The sequence below is a fragment of the Tetrao urogallus genome (assembly GCF_951394365.1).
Source record: "Tetrao urogallus genome assembly, chromosome: 16".
Classification (NCBI taxonomy): Eukaryota; Metazoa; Chordata; class Aves; order Galliformes; family Phasianidae; genus Tetrao; species Tetrao urogallus.
In genome coordinates this window covers 11470305-11483507 of record NC_136829.1, presented here as the reverse complement: position 1 = coordinate 11483507, position 13203 = coordinate 11470305, and the positions used below count along the sequence as shown (strand labels likewise).

Here is a 13203-nt window from a genome sequence, read left to right as displayed (position 1 = left end):
TACTTGTAGGCATAACATCCAAAATGAAGGTTTGGATGCTAACCTTGAGGTCTGTTTCCCACAGCTTTGCCAGCAGTGCTGGGCTACAAAGGTCCATCTGAAGGCCCAGTGCTGCTGCAGGCAGTGGCTGTTGTCATCTATCTGTGACTTAAAACTGGCGAGCCTGCAACCAATGGTTCTGTCCAACAGGGCACAAGAGTGCTCCCTTTGGATGCAGGGTGTCCCCAAGTAAGGAATGACAGAACGTGCACTTAGGGAACTGGGGGGAGCTGCAGTAGGTGCAGTTTAACGTGTCCATTGACCGGTACGCAAGTGAACAGTGGAACATGCTTTTGAACAGGAAAACATTTCCACTGTTGGCTTATCTTGAAAAGTACTCAGAGCACTGTAAAACTGCTCTCAAGCAGCCCTTGGGATATAAAGAGCTCTAATTTTTAAGCTGAAATTTGAAGGGTATTAGAATGATGTTATGTCTTCAACTTAGCTACCGTGTTCTGTCTCTGGATGCTTCTCTCTTACAGAACAGTTTTGTACTGTTCAGTTCCTGGAATAGCCCTGCTACCAGTGAGTCTCAAGGTCATGCTTGAAGTATCATGCTGCAGACAAAACTCACTGGCCTGACTTGATGCTGCTCTACTTTCCTCCTGAATGGGAAAGTTAATGCCTTATCTCATGTTAACTGTATTGTCTGATTTGCAGAGGGCTAATGCAAAATGCAAGTTCTTTTAGCACCAATCTGTAGGGGGCAAGGAGCAGAGAGAATGAGCATACAGAGAATTCCAGGATGGGTATTTTAAAAAATTGTGGCTATAAGGCAAACGTTTTTGTTGGAGGTCAGCCCTTCAGTCTGGGATATCTCTCTTGTTCCAGGCAGGAAACCAAATGAAATTTGGTGATTTCATACCTGTACCACATGAAGCACTTTAGGTTAGAAATCTCAAAGCCGTTCAGCAATTTGCTCAAAAGACCAGGAACAAAATTGGATAAACGGGTGGGTTCTAAACATCGCCATTAGGTACTTGGTGCACCTGTCAATCCTTCAGAGGAGCAGTTCCCATCCCCACCCCCCAAAAAAGGGTTTCCCCCATTCCTTCACCCACATCTCCCAGTTCCCTCCATGGCCGCAGTGCCGCACTGAGCGCTTATCCAGCTCAGACATCGGCGCTCCGTGCCCCACCGGACCCTCGCTCCTTGAGAACAGCAGCTGAAGGATTTTTCACACAGGAGCCACGGTCAGATGTGTGCTGGGTGGGAAATGCGCTGCGTTTTGCGTGCAGGACAACAAAAGCTGCCGGGGACACCTGGGCTAGCCTGAGTGCTGTTTCTTCTTTGTATGCTGTGGTGGACAGAAATGAGAGAAACACAGATGAGAGCGCACAGTCCAAACCAAGGGCCACTTGTTCCACTGAAGCTCTCAGACTGATTTTCATTATTTCCGAAGCCGTTCTCTCCGCTCCGGCTCTGCCTGCCGCCCGTCGATCCGCAGCACTCCGCCGCTCTCCCGCTCGTGTGGGCGCTGCGTTCCCGCGTGCCGCAGTCCCGCTCTCGGCCCGTTCTCCAGCTGACGGCCCACGCCTCGTCCCGCGGCCCCGACACGGCGACCTCCGCCCTGCAACGAACCGCAACGAACCGCAACGAACCGCTCCGAGCCCCGGCGCCGCCTCTCGGCCCCGCCCCGCAGCCCGGCCCGCCATTCCGCGTCGCTCCGCCCAGGGGCGGCCCGCGGCCTGGTTCCGGCTGTCGTCGCGGTTCTTTGGCCGCGGAGCCATGGAGGATGCGGATTACTTCGAGGGCGGCGCGGCGGAGTGGGGCAACGAAGCGGACGGAGGAGCGGTGAGCGCTGAGGGCGCGGGGCGGCCCGGCGGCGGGCATGAGGCGGCTGGGCGGGCGGAGCCTCGGTGCGGGCCGGGGGGCTCGGAGGGGCGTCGAAAGGAAGGGAACGGCAGCGAGGTGGGCTGGGTTGGTGCCTGCTGTGTTACAGCGTGTCTCTGGGGAACGGGTCGTGTGCTGCGGTGCTGCGTGTGAGCAAAAACGGCCTGCCTATGGAAATAGAGGGGGGGCACCAGAAATAGCGGAGGTGGCTGACGTGTTGTGTTTGCAACCAGCAAGATGATGAGGATGGGGAGGGAGAAGATGATGCTGAAGTCCAGCAGGAGTGCCTGAAGAAGTTTTCAACCCCTGACTACATCATGGAGCCGTCGATATTTAACACGCTGAAAAGGTGAGCGCAGCTCCCTGTGCGGTGCTGCTGTTTTATATGGAAATGTGAGTATTTTGCTTTTTTTTTTTTTTCCCTTTAAACGTAATTTTCTAGCAGCTCTTCTCTGATCTTTCCATCAGGTATTTCCAAGCAGGAGGTTCTCCAGAGAACGTGATCCAACTTCTGTCTGAAAACTACACGGCAGTGGCACAGACGGTGAACCTGCTGGCAGAGTGGCTCATTCAGACAGGTGCAGTGGGTGATGCTCTGTAACTGGGGTCTGTAGGCTGGCTTGCACCGAAAGAATGTGAATTGGTGGTAAACCCGAGACTGGATCGTGTTCCTGTTGTTGTCCTGTACACCACTAAATTCTTCATTACGTGAAAAATATCTTCAGGATGAGCATTACCATTCCTTCCCATCCTCGTGTAACTTCTCAGTGCTGCACCATCCTGGTAATTCCTTTTGTGTTTAGGGTATTTTCGTGTAACACCCAGTAACGACTGTGTGATTACTGGCATTGCTGTTATCCTGATTGCTGAAGCGAGAGAAGATGGATGGTGTAACCTGCTTGTGTTCCTCAGTGCAGACTGCATTTAGGAAAAATGAATGAGAATTTCTGAATCTGGACTTGTGTAACTTGTGGCTTGATAGTAGAGCTGATGGCTCTTTTCCCATCTTTTGCCTAACGATAAATTACTACTAAATTGTTGAGTGCTTCCTGTTCCCATAACAGAATGTTATTGGAAAATGTAAGAGGCTTAGTTGATTGCATCGACTAAGTTTTTTCTTTCCCCCTTCTCTACAGGTGTTGAGCCAGTGCAAGTTCAGGAGACCGTAGAAAACCACTTAAAGAGCTTACTGATCAAGCACTTTGACCCTCGGAAAGCAGATTCCATCTTTACAGAGGAAGGAGAGGTATGGATGAAAGCTGTGTCGTCATCTTTACATAAGTATCCACTTGTGCCTGGGCAGAAGTCTTTGTGTGGGTGGTGGGTAAAGGTGTCTCCCAAGCTCTTTAGTTAAGAAATAACCACGTTTGGAAAACCATCTGTATTTCAATGGACTCCTGAGAGGTTTTGATAATTTAGGAAACTTATAGGGATATGATAAAGTCCTTTATAGCAACTCATTGGATTCTTAAAAGTAAAATGCTTACTTTAACAATCTTCACAGGTTGAAATTCTTATCGTTTCTGTTGCTTTAATCTTTTCAGACTCCAGCTTGGCTTGAGCAAATGATAGCACATACAACATGGAGAGATCTCTTCTACAAGTTGGCAGAAGCCCATCCAGACTGCTTAATGCTTAATTTTACTGTGAAGGTAATTCACTGAAGTGCAATATGTAAGAATATCCTTAACAGATTTATTGTTCTGGCATCAAATGTGGGCTGTAGTGTTACCTGTAACTCATCTGTGTTCCTGTTGATGCTGCTTATTAAAATGTGGAAGAAATTGCCCTGCAAGTTGTGAATGTCATTTTCTAATTTGATGTTCTGCTTTTGGAGGTTTTTTTGCTCTGCCTGGGGTTTGAAAATTCTGCATCACCTGTTTTCTAAGCAACGTTTTTATATTTACTGGGTTGTAAATTTGCTTTCAGGTAAACCTTTGCTCTGATTTAACAGTGAAACTTTAGTATGCTGCTTAAGAGAAAAACAGCAAGCCTGTCTGTTTCCCTTACTTATTTTCTTTGCTTTTGTGCCATAACAACAGATTTATTTTGTATGTACTGGGAAATACTTGTTTGCAGGGTTTTTTCCCTACCTCTCCTGGACTTTTGCAGATGGCATATATGTGTGTGCATAAAGCCCTGTTACTGGTAATTGTATTTATTACATATGTACAGATCTGTATTTATGAGTACACAATACACCAGTTCTGATCTTGCCTTATGGATGTTGTTGGCACACACAAAGTAAAAGCACGAAATCTCATGTCAGAAGATGGTCTCACCTTATAGGAAGGTATTGTACCTTATGGAAGGTATAATTCCTGTATAATATACCTTATGGAAGGTATAATTCGTGTAGTTTCCTATGCAAACCACAAATATCTATCAATTTGTGCTTTAATGGAACACTTCAGCTTCTTATGTCTCTGAGATAGGGAATGGAAATATTAGAATGTATCTACTTCAGAACAAAGCATGATGGTTTACTTTTTTTTTGTGTGGTCTAAGTAATGAACATGAAGTGCAATAAATGTATGCAGGTGAAAATCTCATATTCTGTGTGTTCTAGACTTGCTGGGATATCTGAAATATTAAGTAATACATGTCTGCTGTGACTTTTTGTTGTTGTTTTGTTACAGCTTATATCTGACGCCGGTTATCAAGGAGAAATAACCAGTGTTTCAACAGCCTGTCAGCAACTGGAGGTGTTTTCCAGAGTTCTGCGTACATCTCTGGCAACAATTTTAGATGGAGGGGAAGAAAACCTTGAAAAGAACCTCCCAGAGTTTGCTGTAAGTCCTTTATTCCTTTTTATGTTTCAAAAAGTAGTTTTTGTTCCTTTCCAATTAGGATGTACAGATCTTTGTGGGATTGTAGGATATCTTGGCATCAAATGAAGTCATGCAGAATCTTACAAAGAACAGTTATATATGAATTCAAAAATAAAAATTGCTTTGGAACGTTTTGGGCTAGGTGTGTGACGTTTCCTATGTTTATCAAATAGATTGTGTAAAGTATGTAGGTCACTCTGAAAGTAACTCCTCTTATTTATTTCCATGGGAACTACCACAGGTACAAAAAGCACAACGACACAATTTGTTAGTGCAAATTCTCAGCCACAAAACACCAATTTTCAGTGCAGCTACCACCTTTAGCTGTGCATTTTTTGCCAGCAGTGACCCAGAGCTGCATGCTGCGCTCCTACAGAGCAGCACCAGCAGAGGTGGTCACTGTCAGCACTGCTGAAAGGCACCACCCACCACATCACTGTGCTCACAGCCCCTGTGTGGTCTCCATAAACATTCAGCAAGCATTGATGAACGCCAGTGGTTGCAGATTTTCCCACACCAAGAGTTCATGGGCACACTTTGCTCCTTACGCACTCCCATGTCAGATGCTGTTCTGTCAGTCTGCCCCTGTGCTGCCATCCATCACACAGCAACAGCATATTTCAGGACCTTGGTGGGAAGGTTCAACCTCACTGCCATGGCACCAACATCTGCCCCTGAGGTGGTGGGCCGACATCATACAGCCACAGAATCATAGGGGTTGGAAGGGACCTCCAGAGATGATGGAGTCCAGCCCCCCTGCCAAAGCAGGTTCCCTACACCAGGTCGCACTGGGGGCATTACTTTCGGAACAGCCCTCATAAAAGCAGTACTGTCTTCTTTTACATTAATGCAAGATCTCGAGGTCAGCCTAATCAGTTCCTTGGCTAATCAAAAGAATTGTTTTATCCTCCATGTCAGTGTGAAAGTTTCTAACTAAATTAACATAGCACGTGTTCTTGAATGTGAGATGGTGTGATGACTTAGATGGTTTCTATTTGGCTTACTTTTTAAATAGTACTGAAGGTTAGCAGGCTAGAATTTCCTCTGGCATCTAACAAATACAAGTTTTCAATGTAACCATGTCTTCTTGTATCAGTGCACAGCAGTAGACAGCTTTTCTGCACTTCCTTCTTGGCCATCGATTGCTTCCCCTTCTCCCTTTTCATTTGAGGAGATTTTGGTGAAAGCCTTGCTATTAAGGCAGCATAATCATAGAGACATATTTCTTGTCTGATAACGTTTTTGATGTGTGTGTTCACAGAAGATGGTGTGCCACGGAGAGCACACGTACCTTTTTGCTCAATCTATGATGTCCATATTGGCTCAAGAAGAGCAGGGAGGGTCTGCTGTCAGGCGGATCGCTCAGGAGGTTCAGCGATATGCTCATGAGAAGTAAGTGCCTGTTGTGTCCATTAGTCCAATATGAGTCACCACGATTTGTAGAACTGCTTCTTTTAGTCATTCACACTTACCTTAGGCCAGCAAAAGGAGAATTCTTAGCTTTTTATTCACGCTGTGGTAGAGTGAAATCACTTGGAATAGAGCACTTTTTTTCTGTAGACTTAAAATCCATAGAATGAGAGACGTTTCACATCAAGTACTGGGAGACCTGAAATGGAGTCATCAGCTCTTGGTGTCCTATTAAAAATAATCATTTTTGTTATCTGATGCACGTTTTAGAATCAAACATGGGAAATACAGGCCCGTTTCTGTAATCAGACACAGTAAAGGATGCGTTGCATCAGATGTGCTCTGTTGTTGAAGCTACAGCCAAGATGTCTAAATGAAAAAAATCAGCTGCTTTGTATGTTTGTGTTGCTCACCTAGAGGCCACGATGCCAGTCAGATCACTTTAGCACTGGGTACTGCAGCCTCCTACCCTCGTGCCTGCCAGGCTCTCGGTGCAATGCTGTCCAAAGGAGCTCTGAATCCAGCAGATATTACTGTCTTGTTCAAAATGTTTACCAGCATGGACCCACCTCCAGTAGAACTGGTCAGTAGCTGTCTCTTCATAACATCTGTAAACTTCTTCTATTACAGTAGCACACAAAATTCTGAGGTCTTGTTGTGCTAAATGTATCAGCACAGAACAGAAGTTACACTCTGGCTCATCCCTCTACCATTTTAAGTGATGTCAAAATGTGGGACTACTCTTTATACTGTATTTTGCATTGGCTCCTTGCATGGTTGTTTTTGTTTTGTTTTTATTTTTAATTATTTCAAGCTGTCTTTTTACATAGAATAAATTAATTTTTGAAACTTCCTGATAGGCTGGAGATAAGGAATTAAATTCCTTCCTTAGAACAAATGAACGACAAAAATCAGCTTTGCAGTTAGTTATGAGCAGTCCTAAATGGCGTGTTTCAGGTTTCTTGCTCCTTGTTCTCACATGAGTTCTGGTAATAAATGATGGTGTTTGGATACTTGAATAATAGTGTGCTTTCTGCAGTGTTTGTAACCTCCTGCTCTTTAGTTTGCTTTTTTTGAGTGTGGTTGTCAAAACTTCAGATCTCTTCAGAAAACCATCTGACTTCCTCTTGAGGAGGAATATTTTTATGTCTTGTTCTCTGGAAGGCGTATCAGATAAAAAATGTACTTTTTTCATAATTCTCAGACTCTGATGAACTGTTCATTTTCTTCAGATCCGAGTGCCTGCCTTTCTGGACCTCTTCATGCAGTCACTGTTTAAACCAGGTGCTAAGATCAACCAGGACCACAAGCATAAATACATTCACATACTGGCATATGCAGCCAGTGTAGTGGAGATGTGGAAAAAGGTAAAGTTCAGTCCTGGTCACGATGTGTTCTTTTCACCCTGCAGTCTAACTGTGCTGAATAAATGCATGGTCATTAACTTGGTCACTTCAAAATGGCTTGGTTTCTTTATTTTAATGAGAAATATTTCAGGATTCATAGGCAAGTTTTTAGAACAAAAATTATCAGTGACCTAGGAATTAAATAAATCAAATATCCTTTTATTTCAGCTCAGTGATACTTTTTTCTTCTAAAGCTTGCTTATGAATCCAACTTTTGAGAAATACAAAGTAATCGTAGGGTTATGGCAAGCTACGCTTCCTTTGCTTAAATAACCAGAAACTCCCTGTATGTTTGTGGGCTTTGTATTCAAACTTTGCATTTTTCAGAACAAGAGAGTGAGCATAAACAAGGATGAGCTGAAATCAACTTCAAAAGCCATTGAAACTGTTCACAATCTGTGTTGCAATGAGAACAAAGGAGCATCAGAGTTGGTTGCAGAGCTAAGCACCCTTTATCAGTGCATCAGGTGAGCAGAGAAACCAGTCCTAACTTCTCTTTGTTGGAAGGAAAGTACCATTTTATGACTAATGCTACAGGGAAGTGCCTTTGTGGGCAGCTCTGTAAGAACATCCTTACTTCAGAACAAGTGAGATGTGGTCTGAAAGCAGCTTTCAAGATTAGACACTGGACTTCTTGAAATCCTTCCTTCATGAAGACATAAATTCTGGCTGACTGACAAATTGCCCCTCTTGCATTGCAGAGCATGTTTGGCTCTGCCACTGGAAAAGGATGACAGACTGTTTTGTCTTCCCAATGAAGCCTTCTTAGCAATAGATACGGCTTCTTAACACTGAAATAGCAGATATTGAACAAACTGGAACAAACTTTGAGTGTATGTTAATTATGTTGACTGCTTTTAGCATTTTGTGCTGAGTAGGAAGTATCTTATAGAAAGAATTTTTCTCCAGCCATTTTTTTTTCCTTCTGTTTTGATGGGACTCATCTTGATGTGATGACAACTTTTCAATCAAAGCTTTTCAAATGTTATTAGTTCTGGCCTAAGGTAGACTATGACATTCTAGCAATCATTAGAATGTACTGGAACATCTTCCAGCGGTGGTTGGTTGTTTGGATGGCCCTTTTCTAAAGTGATCTCTTGCTCTGCAGGTTTCCAGTGGTGGCAATGGGTGTATTAAAGTGGGTGGATTGGACAGTGTCAGAGCCCCGGTACTTCCAGCTGCAGACTGATCACACTCCTGTTCATCTGGCATTATTGGATGAGGTACAAATGTACAAATAAGTCCTGTTGAGAGCAAAAGCAATTTTAATCCTTGTAACTAGAACTATATCCAATTCACGGTCAGTAAACATACAAAGATGGATCTGTTTCTCTTCAGTTATTTGGGTTTGTCAGCTCTGTGTAGTGGAATAATTTTTTATAAAAGAATTTTCCTCTGACAGTGAATATGAATGCAAACTTTTCTACCAGGCCCAGCACGTTGGTTTTTAAAGTGCAGTTTAAAGATGAATTTCTCATCTTGTTTGCAGATCAGTACGTGCCATCAGCTGCTTCATCCACAAGTTTTACAGCTTCTTGTCAAACTCTTTGAAACAGAACATTCACAGCTTGACGTAATGGAGCAGGTGATTCTCAGAGGATTCCTTTTTTATGTTCCTTCATATTATATATGCCTGCTTAGAATAAAGTTGTTATCACAGCAGCTTTAAGAGTTTAATTTAGCAATATGATCACGGTTAGCAAGCATCACAGTAGATATTGAATCCATGAAAAAAGCAATGAAAATAGTCCTGTTTTGAGAGTCCTGACCTGTTGGTTTTCTTCCCACCTCCAACCCTTCCCTCCTTATCAGCTGGAACTGAAGAAGACTCTCTTGGATAGAATGGTGCACTTGCTTAGTCGAGGATACGTCCTGCCTGTGGTCAGCTATATCCGCAAATGCCTGGAGAAGTTAGACACAGATATCTCTCTCATCAGATACTTTGTTACAGAGGTCAGCAGCAAAAACTGTTAACATATAGAAATAAGCTTTAATATTTGATGTATATGTCTGGATGGTAGGTCAGCTTGCCTCAAGTTCAGAAATTCTCAATGGGATGAAAGCAGATTCTGAGCAATACACGTCTACTGAATTCTGATTTCTGAAGGTATTAAAGTAATGGGTGGAGTACCACAAGAATATGTAGTTGGTAACTTGTGTGGAGGAAGAAAGGTCTCAAAAGTGCAGCTACTTGAGTGCCTATGAGAAGACTGTGAATTAAATACTGCCTCTACCACTTGTCTACCTGCAAGAATGATCCCGTTCTGTCTGCATTTCAGGTGCTGGATGTGATTGCTCCTCCTTATACCTCAGATTTCGTACAGCTTTTTCTTCCAATCTTGGAGAATGAAAGTATTGCAGGTACTATTAAAACAGAAGGTGAACATGATCCTGTCACTGAGTTTATAGGTAAGTCATGCTTCTTTGTGTATTTGTTACAATTTGTAAACGACTCTTAGGAGGAGGATTGCTAAAATAGGAATGCCTACCAGATATTTTAAGATTATTTTGTTTTTATGGACCTATGTTTAGCAATTTTCCTTTAATTAGGAATCTGAGTAGTAGTGAGGAGCTTAAAGACAAATGCTGTTTCTGAAGAGGTGCTACTGTCTTAGAGAAAATAAAGGAAGGAAGTGGTCTTTCATAGTACACCCATTTCCTGGACTAAAGTGATCTGGTTCTTAAAATCCTAATTAATAACATAATAGAGAAATCCACATGCAAGCAAATAAATCAGAGTAAAGTACTGAACACTTTATTCCATTTCTTCTTTTAAGCTCACTGCAAATCTAACTTTATCGTGATGAACTAAGCAGTGGAAAAGTCAAGAATGCAGAGCACGTGGTCACTGCTCTGACATATTCTCCACCAGTGAGGTTCTGTAACTGGGCAACCCAGCAACAAAAAAAAAAAAGGAAGAAAGGGCTGAAGGGCATTTGATTTGCGTGGTGACCTTAAGCCTTCTGTCAGAGGATTGTTAATGCAATTTGGAAGATGAAACAATACTGAAGGATTCTCTAATGTTAAATAGCATAAATCTGAATATTCTGAAGAGGGCAGCAGGCGGCAGACTTGTCTCAAAGAATGTTCTTTTCAGCTACTTGCAGAACTTGTCTCTGACTCTTTGTGTAATATATATAAAAACCTGAAGAACGGGGCAGGAAGTTCCACTAAAAACATTTTTCAGATGGTTCTCTGATGATTAAATCTTGAATGCTGTCAGCTTTCATCTTGTGAGCCTAAAAAAGGAAAAAATCTGTGTACTTAGTTCTGTGCTGCAGAGAATCCATAACGCCTCTCCCTCGCCTTTGTGTTATATTAGAATTCTAAATATGCTACACACATACTGCAATGAAAAAAACCCACATTTTAGGTAATACAGATGGAGTTGTAGCAATCAGGGTTAGTTTTGTATTAACACCTGAATCTGATGTGAGTGTGGTATCCTTCAGAATCTATTTTTTGTTAAATAGATGCATTAAATGTTACTGGTAAGTTTCATTACCACATCAGAATTCTGTTGCTGTCTGAAAAATAAGTGTGCAAAAACTTTGTTACTGTGATGTGGCTTGGTTTTTTTTAATATTTATCTCTACTCTGTCCTGGTCGATGCTGAACAGTGGGGGATTAGCCCAAGATTTTAATGTATCTTTAAATAAAGGTCTGTTCTTTTCCAGAGACTTCTTACAGTGTATCAGTCCATTCTTTGTTTCTGCTCATCAACCTGATTTCTCCTGTACATGTAAAGTATTTAAAAGGGGCACAAACAAGCCTGGATGTGCCTTACAAGCACATTTGCTTCCTGAGAAACCTGTTTTCTAAAAGACAAAGGTGAAAGTTTTAGGTCCAACTGTTTTATAAATTAAAAAACCAAATCGCTTTGCTCTTTTCTGCTGTCAGCGATTTATGAATGGAAACTCCAGGCTGCCACGACAGCTTGAGACAGAAGCTGGGTGCACAGATTCTTCACCCCTTTCTACAAGGAGTGCATCTTTCCTTTCTTCAGCTCTTGCCTTGCATCGCTGGCAGGTTTTCTAGGCACAGCTTCAAACCTTCCTTTCTGTGCCTATCTTTGAGTAGATATCTAAGCACTTAAGCTTGCATGAGATCTTCTCTTTCATACTATTTGTGTAGAATCATCATACATATTTGGTTCTTGACTTCCTCTTAGTTGAATTAACAGCTGCAGAACAACTTGCCCTACAAAACTTCATTTTAGACTGTAGCCCTGCCTCATGTATCAACTTAGTGATAACAGCAGTTTGTTCCTGCCTCCATTGCAAATTGGCCAGCTGTTCAAACAAACCATACTTCTTCACATTTCTCAGCCTTCAAGCTTATTATCCCTTCCTCTAAACACTTGAATTCTGCATTCACCTGATACTTGATTAGTTAATACTTAACAGTGCTATTGTCAGTACTGCTACACTCCCTTATTCTGCTGAATGAGACTTAACTTACAATAGGCAATGCAGTTTGGCAGAATTAGTCCTTAGTGGCACTGTGAAGTCACTTTCCTAAGGTAAAGCAAAGAGGCACATGGAACTAACCAGTACACTTCGTGAGATTCTTGGTTGTCTTTTTATCTGGAGTTAAAATGTCTATTCCAATTCTTTAATGCTTTCTGGAATGTGGCCTAACTAGTCTAAAACATGTTCTTAGAGAGAATCAGAACAGCACAACAATCTTAATTTCACCCTTGACTCTAGTAGCCTTATTCATTTGTGGGTCTTCACCACTCTGCCAGCCCTAACTTACCTTCTGGTGATGAACGGACTGCTCTTGCTTTGACAGATAAAGCCAAGGTAAGTTGCAGAAATTGCCCACCGAGAGACAACAGATAACAGAAACTGCTTTGCTTCTTGTCTACACCAGTGAGGTTTGAATGAGGCATAATTCACAGGTTAGTTTGATTTACAGTAGTTCTTGGAGATTGATTACTAAATTGTATTGTACACCATCGGAATGTTTCTTTGTTCCCTGCTATCCCTCAACAGTTTCCTCCTAAGTTGTAGCTCAGGCTCCAGTGTGTGTAATGGAACTTCACTTGAGGTTATTTAATAAAAAAAACCATCATAGTTGCTACATACTGTGGCACTGAGCAGCCCTCCCACAAGTTCAGTTACAGCAGTACTACCTCAGCTAACGACGCTGCCATGTGAGACTTCTTGTCAGGTACAGCAATAAACAAGTATTAATAAACTCTTAAAATTGCATACAATCACATAAGATAATGTTGTCAGTTTATTAAATACAATTAACAATGGCAGTTAGTGACACTTGCTATAGCACTGATTGCCACTTAGTAATTGACTCAGCTTTAGGGAAGAGAATTTTGCAGCCTTTCCTCATATTGGTGAGCAGGAGGAAAGCTCTGGCTTGTAGCAATTTATACTTTGCCTTTCTAGAAGCAAAATATCAAAGCTAGTCATAAATTAAAGCAAGGAATTGGAACAAATGAAAGATTTAAATCCTGCTATCGCTTTGGTTGGATAAAAACAGTAAGACTTACAGCAACATTTTTTTCACTAGTAGACTAAGGAGGATTTAGTTTTTGAGCCTATCATGTCCAGAGTTAAAAGTTTGTTTTTAAATCTCCGTAAAGTATTAAGCAAATATCATACAATTATTTGTTACTTTAGTATAAGCTCTAGATCCAAACACTGTGTGTACTTTTCCTGTCT

General features: G+C 42.1%; 1 protein-coding gene across 1 annotated transcript; it reads left to right on the top strand.

Annotated features, from left to right (window-relative positions):
- Window positions 1-1767: 1767 nt before the first annotated feature.
- On the top strand, window positions 1768-10331 carry NELFCD (negative elongation factor complex member C/D; the record flags this gene model as incomplete). The annotated part of the gene is made up of 15 exons (XM_079543300.1): window positions 1768-1833; window positions 2106-2221; window positions 2341-2450; window positions 3009-3118; window positions 3417-3524; window positions 4512-4664; window positions 5965-6095; window positions 6531-6696; window positions 7346-7480; window positions 7847-7986; window positions 8628-8742; window positions 9009-9104; window positions 9332-9472; window positions 9799-9928; window positions 10297-10331. The coding sequence occupies 15 exons, from the start codon at window positions 1768-1770 to the stop codon at window positions 10329-10331; spliced, it is 1752 nt and encodes a 583-aa protein (XP_079399426.1).
- Window positions 10332-13203: the final 2872 nt, after the last annotated feature.